Raw genomic sequence first — 16,675 nt, forward strand, 5'->3', positions numbered from 1 at the left:
GCCTGATGTGGGACTCGATCCCTGGTCTCTAGGACCACACCTTGGGTTGAAGGCAGGCGTTAAACTGTTGAGCCAGCCAGGTGTCCCACAAACTAAGTTTTTAAAAAAAATATAAAGATTGTTTCAAAGATATTTATTAAAGACTAATTGGAAAGATGGGTCATTAAAACCAAAATGGAAAAGTGGACTCAGCAAGAAAACAGCCTCTCACTGAAAAGGAGAATCTACTTCAGTGCACTGGCAAGAGATTGGTGTGCATAACTTTGACTAGCACACGTGTCAGGTTCTCATTACCTGAAATTTTTAATTTGCTCAGTTTCTATGCTCTAGGATGGTTTTATCCAACACCCAAGCAATGAAACTTGCTGAGGTTTTTGCTGATGAGTTTTTCATACGAAGCATCCATGTAACTGTGCTTTTTCCTCATTGCTGACCTCTCCTTTCTGAGTACCAGTGCTTTGGTCAAGAGACCCTCCGACCTGCTCAGGTAAAATTCCCACTGGAATTGGAACAGGAAAAAAAGGAAACACCTAAGGAAATTCTAAAATATTATTCTATGGGGAAAAGGAGGTGACAGATGTTCTATTACACAAAGATGAGGTAATCCTCAAGAGCAAAGGTTGGGAAGGGGAATGGGCGTAATTCTCAGGGTTGCACATATGCACCAATAGTCACAATATGATTCATCAATGAGGGCCTAAAGTTTGCTCTTGAAATAGGTACCAAAGACACTACCACAAAACATTAAAGCTTGTAATTGCAAGTAAGGTCAATTAAGAGAGAGACAGATTTCTGTGTCCTTGCGGTACCGGGCAGGAGACCACCGAGGCAGGCGCGATGACTGAGGCTGATGTAAATCCGAAGGCCTACCCCCTTGCAGATGCCCACCTCACCAAGAAACTACTGGACCTTGTTCAGCAGTCATGTAACTACAAGCAGCTTCGGAAAGGAGCCAACAAAGCCACCAAAACCCTCAACAGAGGCATCTCTGAGTTCATCGTGATGGCTGCAGATGCTGAGCCCCTGGAAATCATCCTGCACCTTCCGGTGCTGTGTGAAGATAAGAACGTGCCCTACGTGTTTGTGCGCTCCAAGCAGGCCCTCGGGCGGGCCTGCGGGGTGTCCAGGCCTGTCATTGCCTGTTCTGTCACCATCAAAGCAGGCTCGCAGCTGAAGCAGCAGATCCAGTCCATTCAGCAGTCCATTGAAAGGCTCTTAGTGTAAACCACTGGCCTCTGTCCCACTCCTCACTGAGTCCAGTCCTCCCCCTGGGGTTGTGTATCATATCGTCTGTTCGCATGTAGTTTCTCCAGCTACCTTCTCTTGTTAAATTCTAGTACTAAATCCGGGTTTTGCATTTTTGTATTATTTTTGTTTTACAGGTTGTTCTCTGTATATCAATCCCCCACCCCACCTCTGTCTCCCATTCTACTCTCTCTCTACCATCCTATCCTCCCTTTTGAAAAATGAACTAATGCCGAGAACAGGCAGAAACAGAGTGGTGACACCATTCAGATGCAGGGAAGAGCCTCGTTAGAGGTCTGGTTCGAGCTCACTTCCTGTTGCGTGTAGGACATGATGGATGTAAACACCATTCACTTTGTATCCTTTGTGCCTGGAGTACAGAATCATTCCACATGTGTTTGGTCTCTAGGGGATTATGGGTCATTAGGGGAGAAAGCGTGTATTCTTTGAGGTTGTTAGATGTGTGTCCAAGTGTCATTTGCCAATATGCTCCTGCTGTTTGCTTTGGTAATGTGATGTTCCCCTTTCCCCCAAATCCCAAACATGCCCCTGAGGGTGGCAGGGCAGCAGCATACCAAAGAGATGTGCTGCAAAATTCCAGAGGCTACCTGGGTGAGTTAGACATGGGGCAGCTGATGTAAGGAGTTGAGAAGTGGCTAGGATAAAAAAAAGAGGGTCCACCGACGCCGGAATGAAGTCTGAGCAAGTCACAGAGCCCTGGCTGGAAGCTACAGCAGAGACATTGGAATCAAGGAAACATCCTCTCTGGTGAATGGAGTTGTCTTCAATGGACACTTGGTACCAGCTCTGAGAGCCCTTATGCCTGTTTCCTGCCAGAATGTGGGTCAGATGTATGTATTCTTTATCACATCAGAAGGACAGTGCTAGTGTGTCATTCTTGTGAGCATCCTAATAAAGAAATATATTCATATTCCAATTTAAAAAAAATTGAGAGACAGAGACATGTAAAAAAAACCCAATGTGGCAGTAAAAGATAATCTCTGATTATATTATACTTAAAATATAAATGAAGGAAGCAAGGACAAATAGAAAATAGCATGAACTCATAAGAGTAGGCAGGCTAAAGTCCAGTATGAAATGATCTAAGAAAATTCTGAATAGCCGAAAATATTATTTGAGGCTGTTCTAAGATTTGTGCTCTCAACATGTATTCACTTCTCAGAGCTTCAGTTTCTCCTGGAAAGGTAGTGATACTAGTACAAGGATTAAGTAAATAATACATGCAAAATACTAAGCACAATGTCTGACATATGATAAGGATTCAATCAGTGTTATTATTAGCTATTATTGGCACTCTGCTAGTGACATCCATCCAGCTTGTTGCTGGTCTATTATTCATTTATCTTCCATAATAAATTACTTTCTTCACTGGCAAGAAGGTTGTGATAGGTGACCTCCAAAGTTCTTCTTCAACTTTTAATGTTCTATACATGGTTTCATGGCACCTCTCTATACATTCTGTCTCTCATGCTAGATCATTTGTTCCTTAAGATCACATACCTGTGTTTAATTCCCCAAAATGCCTAGCACAGAGCTAGGTACACAACAGATATTCATTAAATAGTGATTTGAGAACATATTAATTACTGCAGCCCATGTGTAAGTTCAAAAACTGAAGAAGGCAAGTAAAGAGCTGTGTCCATCAGAAAAACTTATTAAACATTTATTAAAAATAATTGCTACTTTTCTGGGTCACAAAAATCTCTCTCATGAGGATGCTGTGGGTACTTTATGTGAATTATATCATTAAATCATCTAACAAATTTAGGAGTTAAGTATTATTATCTCCATTTATCAATTAATAAAACTGAGACGCACAAAGATTAGGTAATTTGTCCAAATGCTCACAGCTGATGTGAAATGAAACTGAAATCAGATCTCAAGCCCGTGTTCTGATGACAAAGCCCGTGTTTTTACCCACTAGCTTACACTATATTGATTTATAATGTGGTAAAAACACACAGGTATATAATCTCTAGTCTCAAATAAAAAGAAATCAGCGTCATAGGAAAAAGATCACTCTGTTATTTTATGTTAATAAAAATAAAACTGATGTCTGAGACTTCTGGTATCTTATTTCAAGTTGCTAATGCTCATGGGGATGTGGTAGGTTTCCCTCCAGATCACGGACAAGGCCTGTAACTGTCTAAACTTGAGCTCATTGACTCTGCTGCTCAGGTCAGTAAGTACTAAGGGATTCAAACCATGGCACTGCAATTTCAGAGATCCCAAAACAGACCTTGAAATCTGAGCCAGGATCAGAAAGGATCTCATTAATGGGACAATGTCATCACATGTAGCATCAGCAAAGATTATAAGAAAAGACAGTAAATTGGTATGTTGTATGATGCTGGCTGTTAGCAAAATAGTTTCAAAGGAGAGAGCAGGAAACTTCACAATTTGCCAATTCTTTACACTGCCTCGGTTCCCCAACTGAACAGGTAAGTTCTATGATGGTACAGGCACTGTTCTTCAGTGTCTCCCTGGCACTCAACTGGGCACATGGGTGTTCATTGTATTCTTTCCAGTGAATGGATTCAGGTGTGAAAGATGATGGAAATGTTCTAACACCCATCCAATCCTCTGGTCTTCTTTTGCCCTTCTGTTCTCAAAGCATTGCCTGCAGGTCCCTGACGATCCCCAATACTCTTTCAAGGAGTCCTCAAGGTCAAAGCAGTTTTTATAATAATACTAAAATGTGATTGCAAAAGAAGGAGTAGCTAAAACCACTGGTACCTTAGCACAAATTAAAGCAGTCATATTTATCCATACCAGAGGTCATTCTATTCTTCACTTCTATTCACACATTATGTTTGCACTCACGGGAAAACAAACTACTTAATTTAAAAGTGTCCCCATTAACCCAGTAAAAATTATTAATTGTATAAAATATGCTTCTTTTTAATAGTCTGTGTGATTGAATGGGAATTGTGCAAAAAGTCACTCCTGCTGCCTATCAAAGCAAGATAGTTGTCCTAAGGAAAAAGCACTTGTGAGATTCTAAGAGTTACAAGCTGAACTAACCACTTTTTCAGAAAAACCATGTTTACCTGAAAGAATACCTGACAGCCTGTGGCTATTCACACTAGATATTTGGCAGACATTTTCTTGAAAATGTATGGAATTAGCATTTGTTGGCAATGATAAAATTATAAATTTCTTTTTTTATAATTTATTTTTATTTATTTATGATAGACAGAGAGAGAGAGAGAGAGAGAGAGAGGCAGAGACATAAGTAGAGGAGAGGGAGAAGCAGGCTCCAGGCCGGGAGCCCGACGCGGGACTCGATCCTGTGACTCCAGGATCACACGCTGGGCCAAAGGCAGGCGTGAAACTGCTGAGCCACCCAGGGATCCCCTAAAATTATAAATTTCAAGCAAAACTTGAACTTTTATAAAATCTGTATCCATGACCATGAGCTTGACAGCTTCTTTATAAATAAGGGCTTTTCTCATGAGTTCAGTGGTTATATTAGCAAATATTATTTTATATGATGTGATAATCATCTTTTGATATTATATATATCTTCATAGCTCATAAACCAATATCTTTTCAAATGGCCAACACATGAAGTTAGAAATTGCACACAGCTAAAAGATCTATTTAAAGTGCATGACAGGCCAATAGATTTTAATGTACTAGAGTACAAAAGCTCACTAATATGGTTTTTATTTCCACACTGCAGCTAACTGTAACAAACTGACACTTGTCAAGTTTTAATGTAGAGTCAGAGCATATTATCCACAGTTATGTGAAAAGACTGGCGTCCCTTCTCTCTGGATGCCTGGGTGGCTCAGTGGTTGAGCATCTGCCTTTGGCTCAGGTTGTGATCCTGGGGTCCTGGGGTGGAGTACTGCATCGGATCCCCACAAGGAGCCTGCTTCTCCCTCTGCCTGTGTCTCTGCCTCTCCCTCTGTGTCTCTCATGAATAAATAAATAAAATCTTTTTTAAAAAAAAACCTCTTCTCTCTTCCAACCTAAATATCCATGTGAGCCCAGATTTTCTTTATTCACTTCAACCAAACAACATATCACAACAGACTAAATGTAGAATCAGATCTGAAAATTTATCTGTGTTCTCTTGAGTCAGACATTGCAAAAAGTGGAGAACAATGCCACTCCTTCAATTAAATATTTTTGTTTTGAAAAATATATTTAGGGGTACCTGGGTGGCTCAGTCAGTTAGGCCTCTGATTCCTGATTTTGGCTCAGGTGATGATCTTAATGTTTGAGATCAAGCCCCACGTTGGGCTCCATGCTGAGCATGGAACCTGCTTAAGATTCTCTCTCTCCCTCTCCTCTGCCCATCTTCACCGCTCTACCTCAGCTCAAGCACATACATGCTCTCTCTCTCTCTCTCTCAAAATAGGTAAATACATACATACATAAAATATGTCATTTTTGAAAAAATATTTATGTAATATAAACACACAATGAGGTTATTATTTTAAATGAATTAATATTTTTAAAACACTTCTCATTTTAAATTTGAAATACATTAAATATAATAGATATAAAGCAAACAAATTTAAGATATTTGAGTGGTTCTAGATTAATGCTTATTCCAAGGCTAAGTTCAACTGGCTCAAATGTCACTTTTGTGAAACAACCTTAGGATATATTTGTTCACCATTTAATTTTGGGACCTAGATCAGTGCCTAGAACATAGAAGTTCAATAAATATTTGTCAAACATCTGGATGATTTGTATTAAATTCCCACCAACAGAAAGTAATGCAATTATCCAGTAAGCTTTATTTCCATATCTAGGCATTTAAGCACTAACCTTTGGTTTAACTATTTTTAAAAAGCTTAAAATATTCATAAAGAATTTGTCATATATATAGTCCAAGTTAGATATAATACTATCCTTGGGGGCACATGGGTGGCTCAGTCGGTTGAGTGTTCAACTCTTGGTTTCAGCTCAGGTTATGATCTCATGAAGGTCTTAGGATCAAGCCCTGTGTCAGTCTCCATGCTCACCAAGAAGTTTGCTCACAGATTTTCTAACTCCCTCTCCCTCTGTCCCTCGCCCTGCTTGTTCTCTCTTTTTCTCAAATAAGTAAATAAATCTTTAAAAAAAAACCACACCATATTTAGCCTGAAGGAGCTTCTAGATGGCTCTACCATTTTACACTACACTGGAACTGTATGAAAGATCCAATTTTTCCATATCCTCACCACCATTTAGTATTTTCTTTTTGTTTTTTCATTTAGGTTTTCATAGATTCAATGCTAGGATTAAGAAATATAATTGATTTTTGCATGTCAATATTATGAACTGAAACCTTGCTAAATTCTTATTAGTTTATTAGTTTCAGGAGTTTTTTGATTTGTTTTTCTGTAGATTTCTTGGGATTTCATTAGTTTCAGGAGTTTTTTGATTTGTTTTTCTGTAGATTTCTTGGGATTTCCTACATAGACAATCATGTCATCTGCAAATAAGAATAATTTTATTTCTTCCTTCTTGATCTGTATGCTTTTTCTTTCCTTTGTTAGTCTTATTTGTTTCATTGCACTGTTTAGAACTTTCAGTACTATGTTGAATAGCAGTGGTGGGAGAGGTCGTTCTTGCCTTGTTTTTTAGGAGGATTACCATCTTTCTCCACTAAGAACAATATTAACTCTAGGTTTTTTTATAAATGTTCTTTACCAAGTTGAGGAAATGACCCATTATTCCTAGTTTTCTGAGGATCTTTATCCTGAATAGGTGTTGGATTTTGTCAGATTCTTCTTAATCAATTAATATTAAATGGCTTTGATCATTAGCCTGTAAATTTAATGAATTATGTTAATGGATTTGCAAATGTTCACCCTGCCTTCCATCTTTAGAATAAATTCCACTTGATCATGATATATAATTCTTTTTATATAGTATAAATTCTATAAACTAATATTTTGTTGAAGTTTTTAATGTCTTTCCCCTCCTTTCTCTCTCTCCCTTTTGTAATGTCTTTTTCTGGTTTGGGTATCAGAATAAGACTGGCTTCATGAAATGAGTTGGGAAATGTTTTTACCCCCTTGTGTTTTCGGGAAGAGACTGTGGTAGAATTTGTGTTAATTCTTTTTTTTTTTTTTTTTCCTTTTTAACATTTGGTAGAATTCTTCAGTGAAACCATCTGGGTCTAGAGATTTTGGAGTTTAAATGACAAACTCAATTTCATTAAGTTTTATGAGGCTATTCAAGTTATCTATTTCATATTGGGTGATCTGGGGTATTTGTGTTTATTGAGGAGTTTGTCCATTTTTTCTAAGTTGTTCAATTTATGTGTAGAGTTTTTTTTTGTAGTGTTCCTTTATTATTCTTTTGATGTCTGCAAGGTCTGTAGTGACATCCCCAATTTCATTTCTGATATGAGTAATTTGTGTCTTCTTTCTTTTTGTCACTGTCAGTCTTGCTAGAGGTTTTTCCATTGTATTGATCTTTTTTTAAAAAAAACCTATTTTTTTATAGACTTTGTTTCACTGATTTTTTTCTATTGTTTGTGTTTTCAATTTAATTGATTTCTGCCATTATCTTTATTATTTCCTTCCTTCTCCTTGCTTTTGGTTTATTTGGCTCTTCCTTTTCTAGTCTGTTGAGATAGAAACTTATTATTCATTTGAGACTTTTCCTTTTTTTTAATGTATGCATTTAGTGCTATAAATTCCTCTCTCATCACTTGTACATTTGTGTTTCACAAATGTTGATATGTTGTATTTTCATTTTTATTTAGTTCAATGGATTTTTCATTTCCCTCAAGACTTATTCTTTGACCCGTGGGTTATCAAGAAGTATGATATTTAGTTTCCAAGATTTGGGAAATTTTTCTGTTGTATTTCTGTAAGTAGTATCTAGTTTGATTCCATTGGGGTCAGACCATTCTCTATATGATTTTAATTATTTTAAACATGTTAGGATTTATTTATGGCCCAGGGTATGATCTGTCTTGGCATACCTTCTATGTATGTTTAAAAAAATTGTATTTGACTGTTGTTGGGTGGAATGTTCTATAAATGCCAATGTTCTATAAATGTCAATGTTCTGACTAGTTTTCTTTTTAGTTGTTGTTTCAATTGTTGAAAGAGAGGTGTTGAAGTCTCCCACTATAATTATGGATTTATCCATTTCTTATTTTCGATTTTATCTATTTTTGCTTCACATATTTTGCAGCATTACTATTTGGTGCATGCATACTTAATATTATTATGTTCTCAGTGGACTGACTTTTCTATCATGATCCTTTTATCTCCCTGGTCCTTATAATTTTCTATGCTCTGAAATCTATATTATCTAAGATTAATGTGACCACCCCTGCCTTTCAAATTGATGCTTGCATTGTACATCTTTTTTTTTATCCTTCTTCTTTGCTAGGTTGACTCTTTACTGGTCCTTTTGCTAGAGAAAACAGGCTTTTCTTAAGGCATTTTTGTCCTCATTCATCAGTATTTCTGGATTGCCAGCTTCTCCAGCACCTGCTTTGGGGTAAAACGTGTCAAAAGAAAATTTAGGACCGCACTGCTGTGTTATTCTTCAGGTCTTGAAGTCTCTAGTAGGAGCTGAGAAAATACTGAGTAGTCCAGAGACATCACCAAGTCCTATCTGAAAAACAGATCACAGGTTGCACCACCATGGACAAAATAATGAACATCCACAGGGTATGCTGTAATCAGGTGCAAGATACGTCTTCCAACAACCAGAGGGCAAAACAAGCATGTCCAAGGCTTCCAACACCTTGGCTTCCTCTCATGCCATGAGGTTGCTACAGAAGCCACCTCCCACTCTTGTAAAGAAGCAGAAGAGGAATGGAGAAGCTATATGAGAGGATGTGAATTTTACAAAGACTGAGTGAACGCTTCCTAAATGGACTGATTAAAATTGGATCAGACTAATCTTTAACCCAATTTGATATTGGAAAAGCTGAGTCTCGCTGTAAGTGTGAGTGCAGGAGAAACCCAGATTTCATGTAGGCAAATTAATGACTTTACATTTTTTAGTACATTGTCGATCCAAATCATACTTTCTAGGTGTCTATTATCTAGTTCGTATAGGTGCCTACGTGGTGGTGTGACTGTCTTACCTATTTTCTGTAATAATTTTGTGGTTTTACTTCCATTTGTTTGTTTCATAGGTAGTTCCCATTCTTGTGTTTTTCTTTCTTTCCTTTTTTTTTTTAATTCTAAGCCTCCTAGATTCTTCAGCCTCCCTTAATTCCCTTTAACTATAAGAGTATGAACATGACATCTGAGAGACATTTCAAACTATTAGCTCAGAGGATCCCTTAAACTATAAAAAATGCCTCTTGTTTCCAAGCAAAGTGAACTGAGAAATTTCTAAGTTTCGGCTGCGTCAAGGAGTAGATACAAGTGCTATTCTAATTGAATCTTGATTCAAGAAGCCTTTAAAATCAATGTAGCAGGCACTGTGTCAAAAGCTTCCTATTTTATGTCAACCTCATAATAGCCCTGTGGCAATTGTATTATCAACTGGAATCTCAGATGAACAAACTGAAAAGTGGGGCACCTGGGTGGTTCAGTCAGTTGGGTGTCTGCCTTCAGCTCCAGTCATGATGCCAGGGTTCTGGAATCAAGTCCCATGTCAGGCTCCCTGCTCTGAGAGGAACCTGCTTCTCCCTCTCCCTCTACCTGCCACTCCCCCTGCTTCTTCTTCTTCTTCTTCTTCTTCTCTTCTTCTTCTTCTCTCTCTCTCTCTCTCTCTCTCTCAGTTAAATAAATAAATAAATAAATAAATAAATAAATAAATAAATAACAATCTTTTAAAAATGGGAAATAGGCAGGAAGGGGACAAAGGGAAGAAGAGGAAGAGGGAATAAGGGAAGACAGGGACCACAAAGTTGGAAGTGTTAATGGTCACTCCACTCAGACAGCCCAGGGCTGAGCAGTGGAGCATTATTATGTCCTCATAATAATGGTAATGTCAGTTTAGAAATTTTATGGAAACTTACTCAGGAAACCCAAAAGTAGTGAAAATATAAATGAGTTTCAGGAGAGTCATTTACTCCTGAAATTGAAGGGTGGATCTGGGACCCTGTGGGAAAATATTCCTATGAATATGGTGACCTTGGGGGTTGAGAGAAGTATCTAAACTTCAAGAGTGGGGAGTGTTGAAGGAAAAACACCACTCCCTAGAGGGTCAAGTAGACGATGAAGGTCAACAGGGCCTTTGAACACACACACACACACACACACACACACACACATCCAATGTCCCAGATAACATGTAACTGGGGCCAAGTAACTTACCAGTAAATAAACTATGTCTCAAGATTCCCTCCCTCCAGTGGAAGGCTGTCAGTGTGTGTCTGCGGGTCAAAGGACAGGCTGGCTCAGACTAAAAGAGCAAGTGAAAGGGAACAGAGCAGAAATCATGGCTGAGGGCTTTGAAGGAGATCTCCTTACCCCTTCTGCCTCTGAGGATCCAGGTCCCCATCTGACTCCAAGTTGGATGGTCATACAGGTATTGACTGAAACTGCTAGCTGGATCCCACTTTATCACCCCTGAGAACTGAACTAGATGGTGCCTCTCACTGTGGGCACCAGTACAGACAGATGGCCCTGGACTCGCTCAAAATATCTCCCCCAGGGTCCCTCAGGCAGCAGTCTACCCTTTCCAAGAATGTGTTTATCAAAACGGCAACTGGAAACTTTGCTTTCTCTAGAACTCTGTTAACATGCAACTTGAGATAGCCACACATGCCTCTATTTGGAGAGTGAGACTGACTATTTATAATAATAACAACCCCTGAGTCCATAACCTCCCTGGGGGCCTGCCCTGGCAGCAAGGTCAGGATGCATGCATTTGCCCCTCCAGACAGAGTGAGAGGTTTTGGCTGTTCTAGCTGCAAAAGAATGAAGGACGGATTCTCCCTGCAAACACTTTCCTGGAAGTGGGGGCCTGTTGGCTCAGATTTTTTTTTCTCTCTTTTTTTTTAAAAAGAGAGATTTCATGTATTTATTCATGAGACACTCAGAGAGAGGCAAAGACATAACGCAGAGGGAGATTGGGGGACTCTAATGTGGGACTCGATCCCATGATGCTAGGATCACGACCTGAGCCAAAGACAGACGCTCAACCACTGACAGGCACCCCAGCTCAGATTTTCTTGAGAAAAACTGAATTTCTAAGAAGAAAGAGTCAGTGGGCCACTGAGGGGCAGCACTTCTATCCTTCGGGGGAGCCCTGCTATTTACCTCCCTCATGCTTTCTTGACATTTCTAGGCCTAAGGGTCGGAACAGGGCTGGTTTCTGCAGCAAGTCCCGGCAGAATGCAATAGGACAATGAAGACTAGTCTCTGGTGGAATTTAAAAACTTTAAACTAAGACTTCAGTTGTGTGTTTAAGTCTTCTAGTCCAAGGAAGGGACTGGAAGAGGGATATCATGCTTTCCTTCACCAGCTGATCACCTGCTATTCATGATTCAGGGATTCTGACCTCAGTTCCACATACCCTGGTAACGACAATACGATTACAAAAATGCAAAGCAATTTAAAACAGTGCACATTTGCCATTCTCCTTTGGTCGTTCCAAATTACAAGCACTTTGAGTAACAGGGGTTTTCATTTCCATACATTACTTCCTTGAGTAGAGCTTGTATCCTTGAAAAGTTTCTAACTACCACATCCACGCCTTAGTTGGTAATAACCTTGTTGGACCAGGGTCTGAAGGTGGCCTTCAGGCACCTGTCATCACCTCAATGATCCAGCAGGAAAGCACCCAATGAGAACTCCCAGGATTCTGTTGCCTGTGCAGGGTCCATGGGGTGTGGATTTGTGAAAACAACACCCTAGATAAGAGCCAATAAAAGCCTACTGCCTGTCTCAGGAGAGAGCTGAAGTATAATTATAATTAAAACTGCATCTTAGGGATCCCTGGGTGGCGCAGCGGTTTGGCGCCTGCCTTTGGCCCAGGGCGCGATCCTGGAGACCCGGGATCGAGTCCCACGTCGGGCTCCCAGTGCATGGAGCCTGCTTCTCCCTCTGCATGGAGCCTGCTTCTCCCTCTGCCTATGTCTCTGCCTCTCTCTCTCTCTCTCTCTCTGTGACTATCATAAAAAAAAAAAAAAAAAAAAACTGCATCTTAAATAGAAAGGTACATGTTTCAGTAGACTCGATGAATAGCTGGTATGGCCTGATGGGGACTAAAAGCCCAGAAGTAAAAAGTATGAAAATGTTATTTTCTGAGTAAGAAATCATACTGAAAACTACAGGTCCATTTCTAGTTCTTTCTGAGGTCAGCAGCATAGAGACCCATTTTATCTTGCAGTTCACAGGCTAGGCATGTTCTTACAGTCCACAGGCTAGGCATGTTCCAGATCATGGGTGTTGGGCTCAGGCAAAACTTAGGTTTGACTGCCAATTCTATCTTGCTACTTCTCAGGTAAAAAGTAAGCATTTTACTTCATCTCCCGGAACCTGAGGTTTCCCCATATGCAAAATAAGAAAAAATGTATCATAAAATTATAAAGAATAAATAACATAATCTATGTAAGAAGTGTATTGTACGTCATGCTGGGCGCATAATAAATGTCTCATGATCCAGCCATTACCCCAGTTTTACGTGGGGATTAAGTCTTCTGATCCAGGCAAATCACTTCCTTTTGTCATTCCTACAGCAGATTTCTAAGCCTCCTCCCCACCCAGCCTCCTTCTCCTCTCTCTCATTTCCCATTATATACTTCTTTTCCAGAGTGACCAGCACCCTGCTTTCTTACTAGATGACATCCGGCAATTGAGACTAACATGTTAAAGTTCAACCAGGAATATTTATTTTGTTTTAAGGCTTATTTATTTATTTAGGGAATGAGACACTCAGAGAGAGGCAGAGACATAGGCAGAGGCAGAAGCAGGCTTCTTTGGGGGAGCAGACTCCCCACCAAGCACAGATCCTGGGCATAGGACTCACCACCCCCAATCTCATCACCCTGAGATCATGACCCAAGCCAAAATCAAGAGTCAGATGCTTGGGATCCCTGGGTGGTGCAGCGGTTTAGCGCCTGCCTTTGGCCCAGGGCGCGATCCTGGAGACCCGGGATCGAATCCCAAGTCGGGCTCCCGGTGCATGGAGCCTGCTTCTCCCTCTGCCTATGTCTCTGCCTCTCTCTCTTTCTCTCTCTGTGACTATCATAAATAAATAAAAATTAAAAAAAAAAAAAAAGAGTCAGATGCTTAACTGACTGAGCTATCCGGGTGTCCCAGGAATACTTATTTTTAAGAACAGTTTAGAGTCTGGTACCAGAAATGCGGACTCAGACTTTTACAAATGGAAGCTCTGATTCTTAAAATGCTTTTTAAATGTAGTACCGGACATTGAATATTTAATTAAAATTGAATTAAAATAGATCAGAAATGTGATGTGACTTTGTCAATGCTAATTTTTGCTAATTAAAATAAGTAATAGCTGCTTATGTTATGAGGAATACAGGGGATTTACCTAAGGCTTCAGAAATCTTATAATTTATGGGTATACAGCCAAAGATATGAGATTTAAGAAAATCTCTGACAAGAAAAGCAATAAGTAAAACAAGCAACAGTAAACAAGCTCCTAAGAAATAGAGAAAATGCAGAAGTATAAAGACATTTAAAAATAACTAGAGTTAGGGAGGCCTGGTTGGCTTAGTGGTTGAGTGTCTGCCTTCAGCTCAGGTCATGGTCTTGGGGTCCTGGGATCGGGTCCCACAAAGGACTCCCTGTGGGGAGCCTGCTTCCTCCTCTCCCTGTGTCTCTGCATCTCTCTCTGTGCCTTTCATGAATAAATTAAAAAACTTTAAAAAATAATAATAACTGAAGTTAATATTCCAAAACATAAAGGAAGATATTATTTCATGAAACAAGAACAGATTTCAATAAAAAAGAGCACTCAAAGATCAAAACAGAGCTCTAAAAAATAAATTTATGATAGCAAAAATGAAATTCAGTTAGAACAGTTGAAAGCTAAAATTTTAAGAAATCTCCTTTAAAAAAAAAAAACAAACTAAAAGTGAAAAGAAGAAAAATAGAAAAAAAAATAAGAAAATTAATGGATCCATTCAAGATAATAGATGTGCCAGATAGAATGAATGGAGAAAATGGAGGTGTAAATCAAAGAGACAACCCAGGATAAATTCCCAGAACTGAAGGAGACACATTTCAAGACAAAAAAGCCTCAAATGATCCACACCACTCATCACTGAAAACTTTTAGAGTCCCGAAGACAAAGAAAACCCTAAAAGTCTTTGGTAAAAAAACAAAACAAAACAAGTCAACCAGGCAATATTTCAGGGATATAAATGAGAATAATGTATTTCTCAACGGAAAACATCTTAGAATTCCATACCTAGCCAAATGGCAGTGATACATGTTCCTAGAATAAAGCACTCAGGCATTCAAGATCTCAAAGATTTGACTGCCCATACACCCTTTCTCAAGAAGCTACGTGAGACTATGTTCCACCAAAATGGATAAGTATTCCAAGAAAGAGGAGGATGTGGAAAACAGGGATCAGAAGATCCAATCCAGGAGAGAAGAATAGGAATTCTCAAGATGATGGTGAAGGGAAATCCTTCTACAGCTAGAGTGTGATCAATGTAGATTGGAGTAGAGCAATAGAGGCCGGGATGCCTGGGTGACGCAGTCTATTAAGCTAAGCATCTGCCTTCTGCTCAGGTCATGATCCCGGATCTTGGGATCAAGCCCCAGGTTGGGTTTCCCATTGTGGGGGGGGGAGGTCTGCTTCTCTCCCTCTCTCTATCCCTCCCCCTGCTTGTGCTCTCTCAAATAAATAAATAAAATCTTAAAAAAAAATGACAGACGGCTATTGCATGGATGAAAAAGGGAAAAAAAGACAAAGTAATAGAGTTTTGTAAGGAGCTGTACATTTTTGGGGGAGAATTTACAAATGAATTCACTATAGGTAATAGGAAACAAATGGGCGAAATTGAGGCAATTGTTAAATCCATGAAAAGAAAAAGAAAGGAGATGTAACTACAGTCCTCCCTAAAATAGCTCAGTTTTAGAGTCATAATGATAGTCAACATATATTTATTTAACAAAAAAAATTTTTAAGATTTATTTATTTGTTTATTTATTTGAGAGAGAGAGAGAGAGCAGGCAAGTAGGGAGAGGAGCAGAGTGAGAGGGTGAGGGAGGGGGAAAGAATGTCAAGCAGACTCCTCTCTGAGTGTCAAGCCCAACCTGGGGCTTGATTCACAACCCTGAGATCATGACCCGAGCTGAAACCAGGAGTTGGATGCTTAACCAAATGAGCCAGCCTAACACCCCTATCTAATAAAAATGTTTGATAAAACTACATTGAAAGGATGAGAAGGCAAAATAAAGAGGTGAGTGCAGGGGAGTTAGTAAGGTTTAAATTAATTGATACCTTGTCTTCCACAGGAACAATACAGTAGTAGGCAAGACTAAAAAAATTTAAAAATCAAGAAATGTTTGAAAATCAAAAAAGGAAAGCGGCAGAAACGAGTTATATGATAATATGAACCTAAGTACCAGAAGAAACAGATGAAAGAGTTGAAGTTTTTGTCTCTGGGAAGTGAGATTATGTATGAGTGAAGCATAGGTTGTCCTTTTTTATTATAACTCATGTAAAATTATATAATTTCTATAATGTATATTACCTTATGAAAAAGAAAAAGTTAACTGAATTTTACAAATGAAGAACATAACTAGCAAATTATAAGGAATGCAAACTTTAGCTGGGAAAGATCTTTATATTTTTAAAGTCACATCAGAACAAATGTCTTTTTTTCCAACAGTGTCACTGAGTTAAATCAGAAGCTGTGATATCTACCAAGTAACATTAGATTCGCAACTCAGATATGAAGGCACTTTTCCCTAGGAAAGTGTCGCGGTAATAAGAATGGTAGGACCCAAGTTCTAAACCCGAAGGCTCTTGGATTCCTCCCTGGTAAGTACTGAACAACTCAAGGCCACTGTAATGCAGCAGAAAGTGCCAAGCAGAGGTGATCAGTTCATTCTAATCCACTCTAATGTAAAAAAATAAGTAACATCCCAGAGTTAGCTGTTGATCCCATATATATATACATATATATGTGTGTGTGTGTGTGTGTGTGTGTGTGTGTGTGTGTGTGTATTCTTATACTTCAGAGATCATCATTTGGTGGTCAAAACCCAAGCCCAAGAGACCATCAAATGATGATCTCTAAAGTATAAGAATGTACTCGATGGCTGCATTATTAGAACATCAAGATCATGGGAAATAATGACGCCCAGCATGCTGCCCCCACTGGATCACACACGAACACCGCACTGGTTTGGGGTGTAACATTTCCAAAGAAATGTAGATGGGAAAACTTCTGTGATAAGAAAATTCTTTGTTGATGGCAGTAAGGATGTCAACCTTGGAGACAAAAAGATGGTTTGATGCAATCATTACATTAAACAATTATGGAGCTGTT

General features: G+C 39.1%; 1 protein-coding gene across 1 annotated transcript; it reads left to right on the forward strand.

The window, feature by feature from the left end:
• Positions 1-794: 794 nt before the first annotated feature.
• Positions 795-1,371, forward strand: LOC121492030 (NHP2-like protein 1). Its single transcript, XM_041757253.1, has one exon. It carries the CDS (start codon positions 838-840, stop codon positions 1,222-1,224), a length of 387 nt encoding a protein of 128 aa, XP_041613187.1. The 5' UTR covers positions 795-837; the 3' UTR covers positions 1,225-1,371.
• The last annotated feature ends 15,304 nt before the right edge of the window (positions 1,372-16,675 follow it).

The sequence above is a fragment of the Vulpes lagopus genome, chromosome 5 (assembly GCF_018345385.1).
Source record: "Vulpes lagopus strain Blue_001 chromosome 5, ASM1834538v1, whole genome shotgun sequence".
Classification (NCBI taxonomy): Eukaryota; Metazoa; Chordata; class Mammalia; order Carnivora; family Canidae; genus Vulpes; species Vulpes lagopus.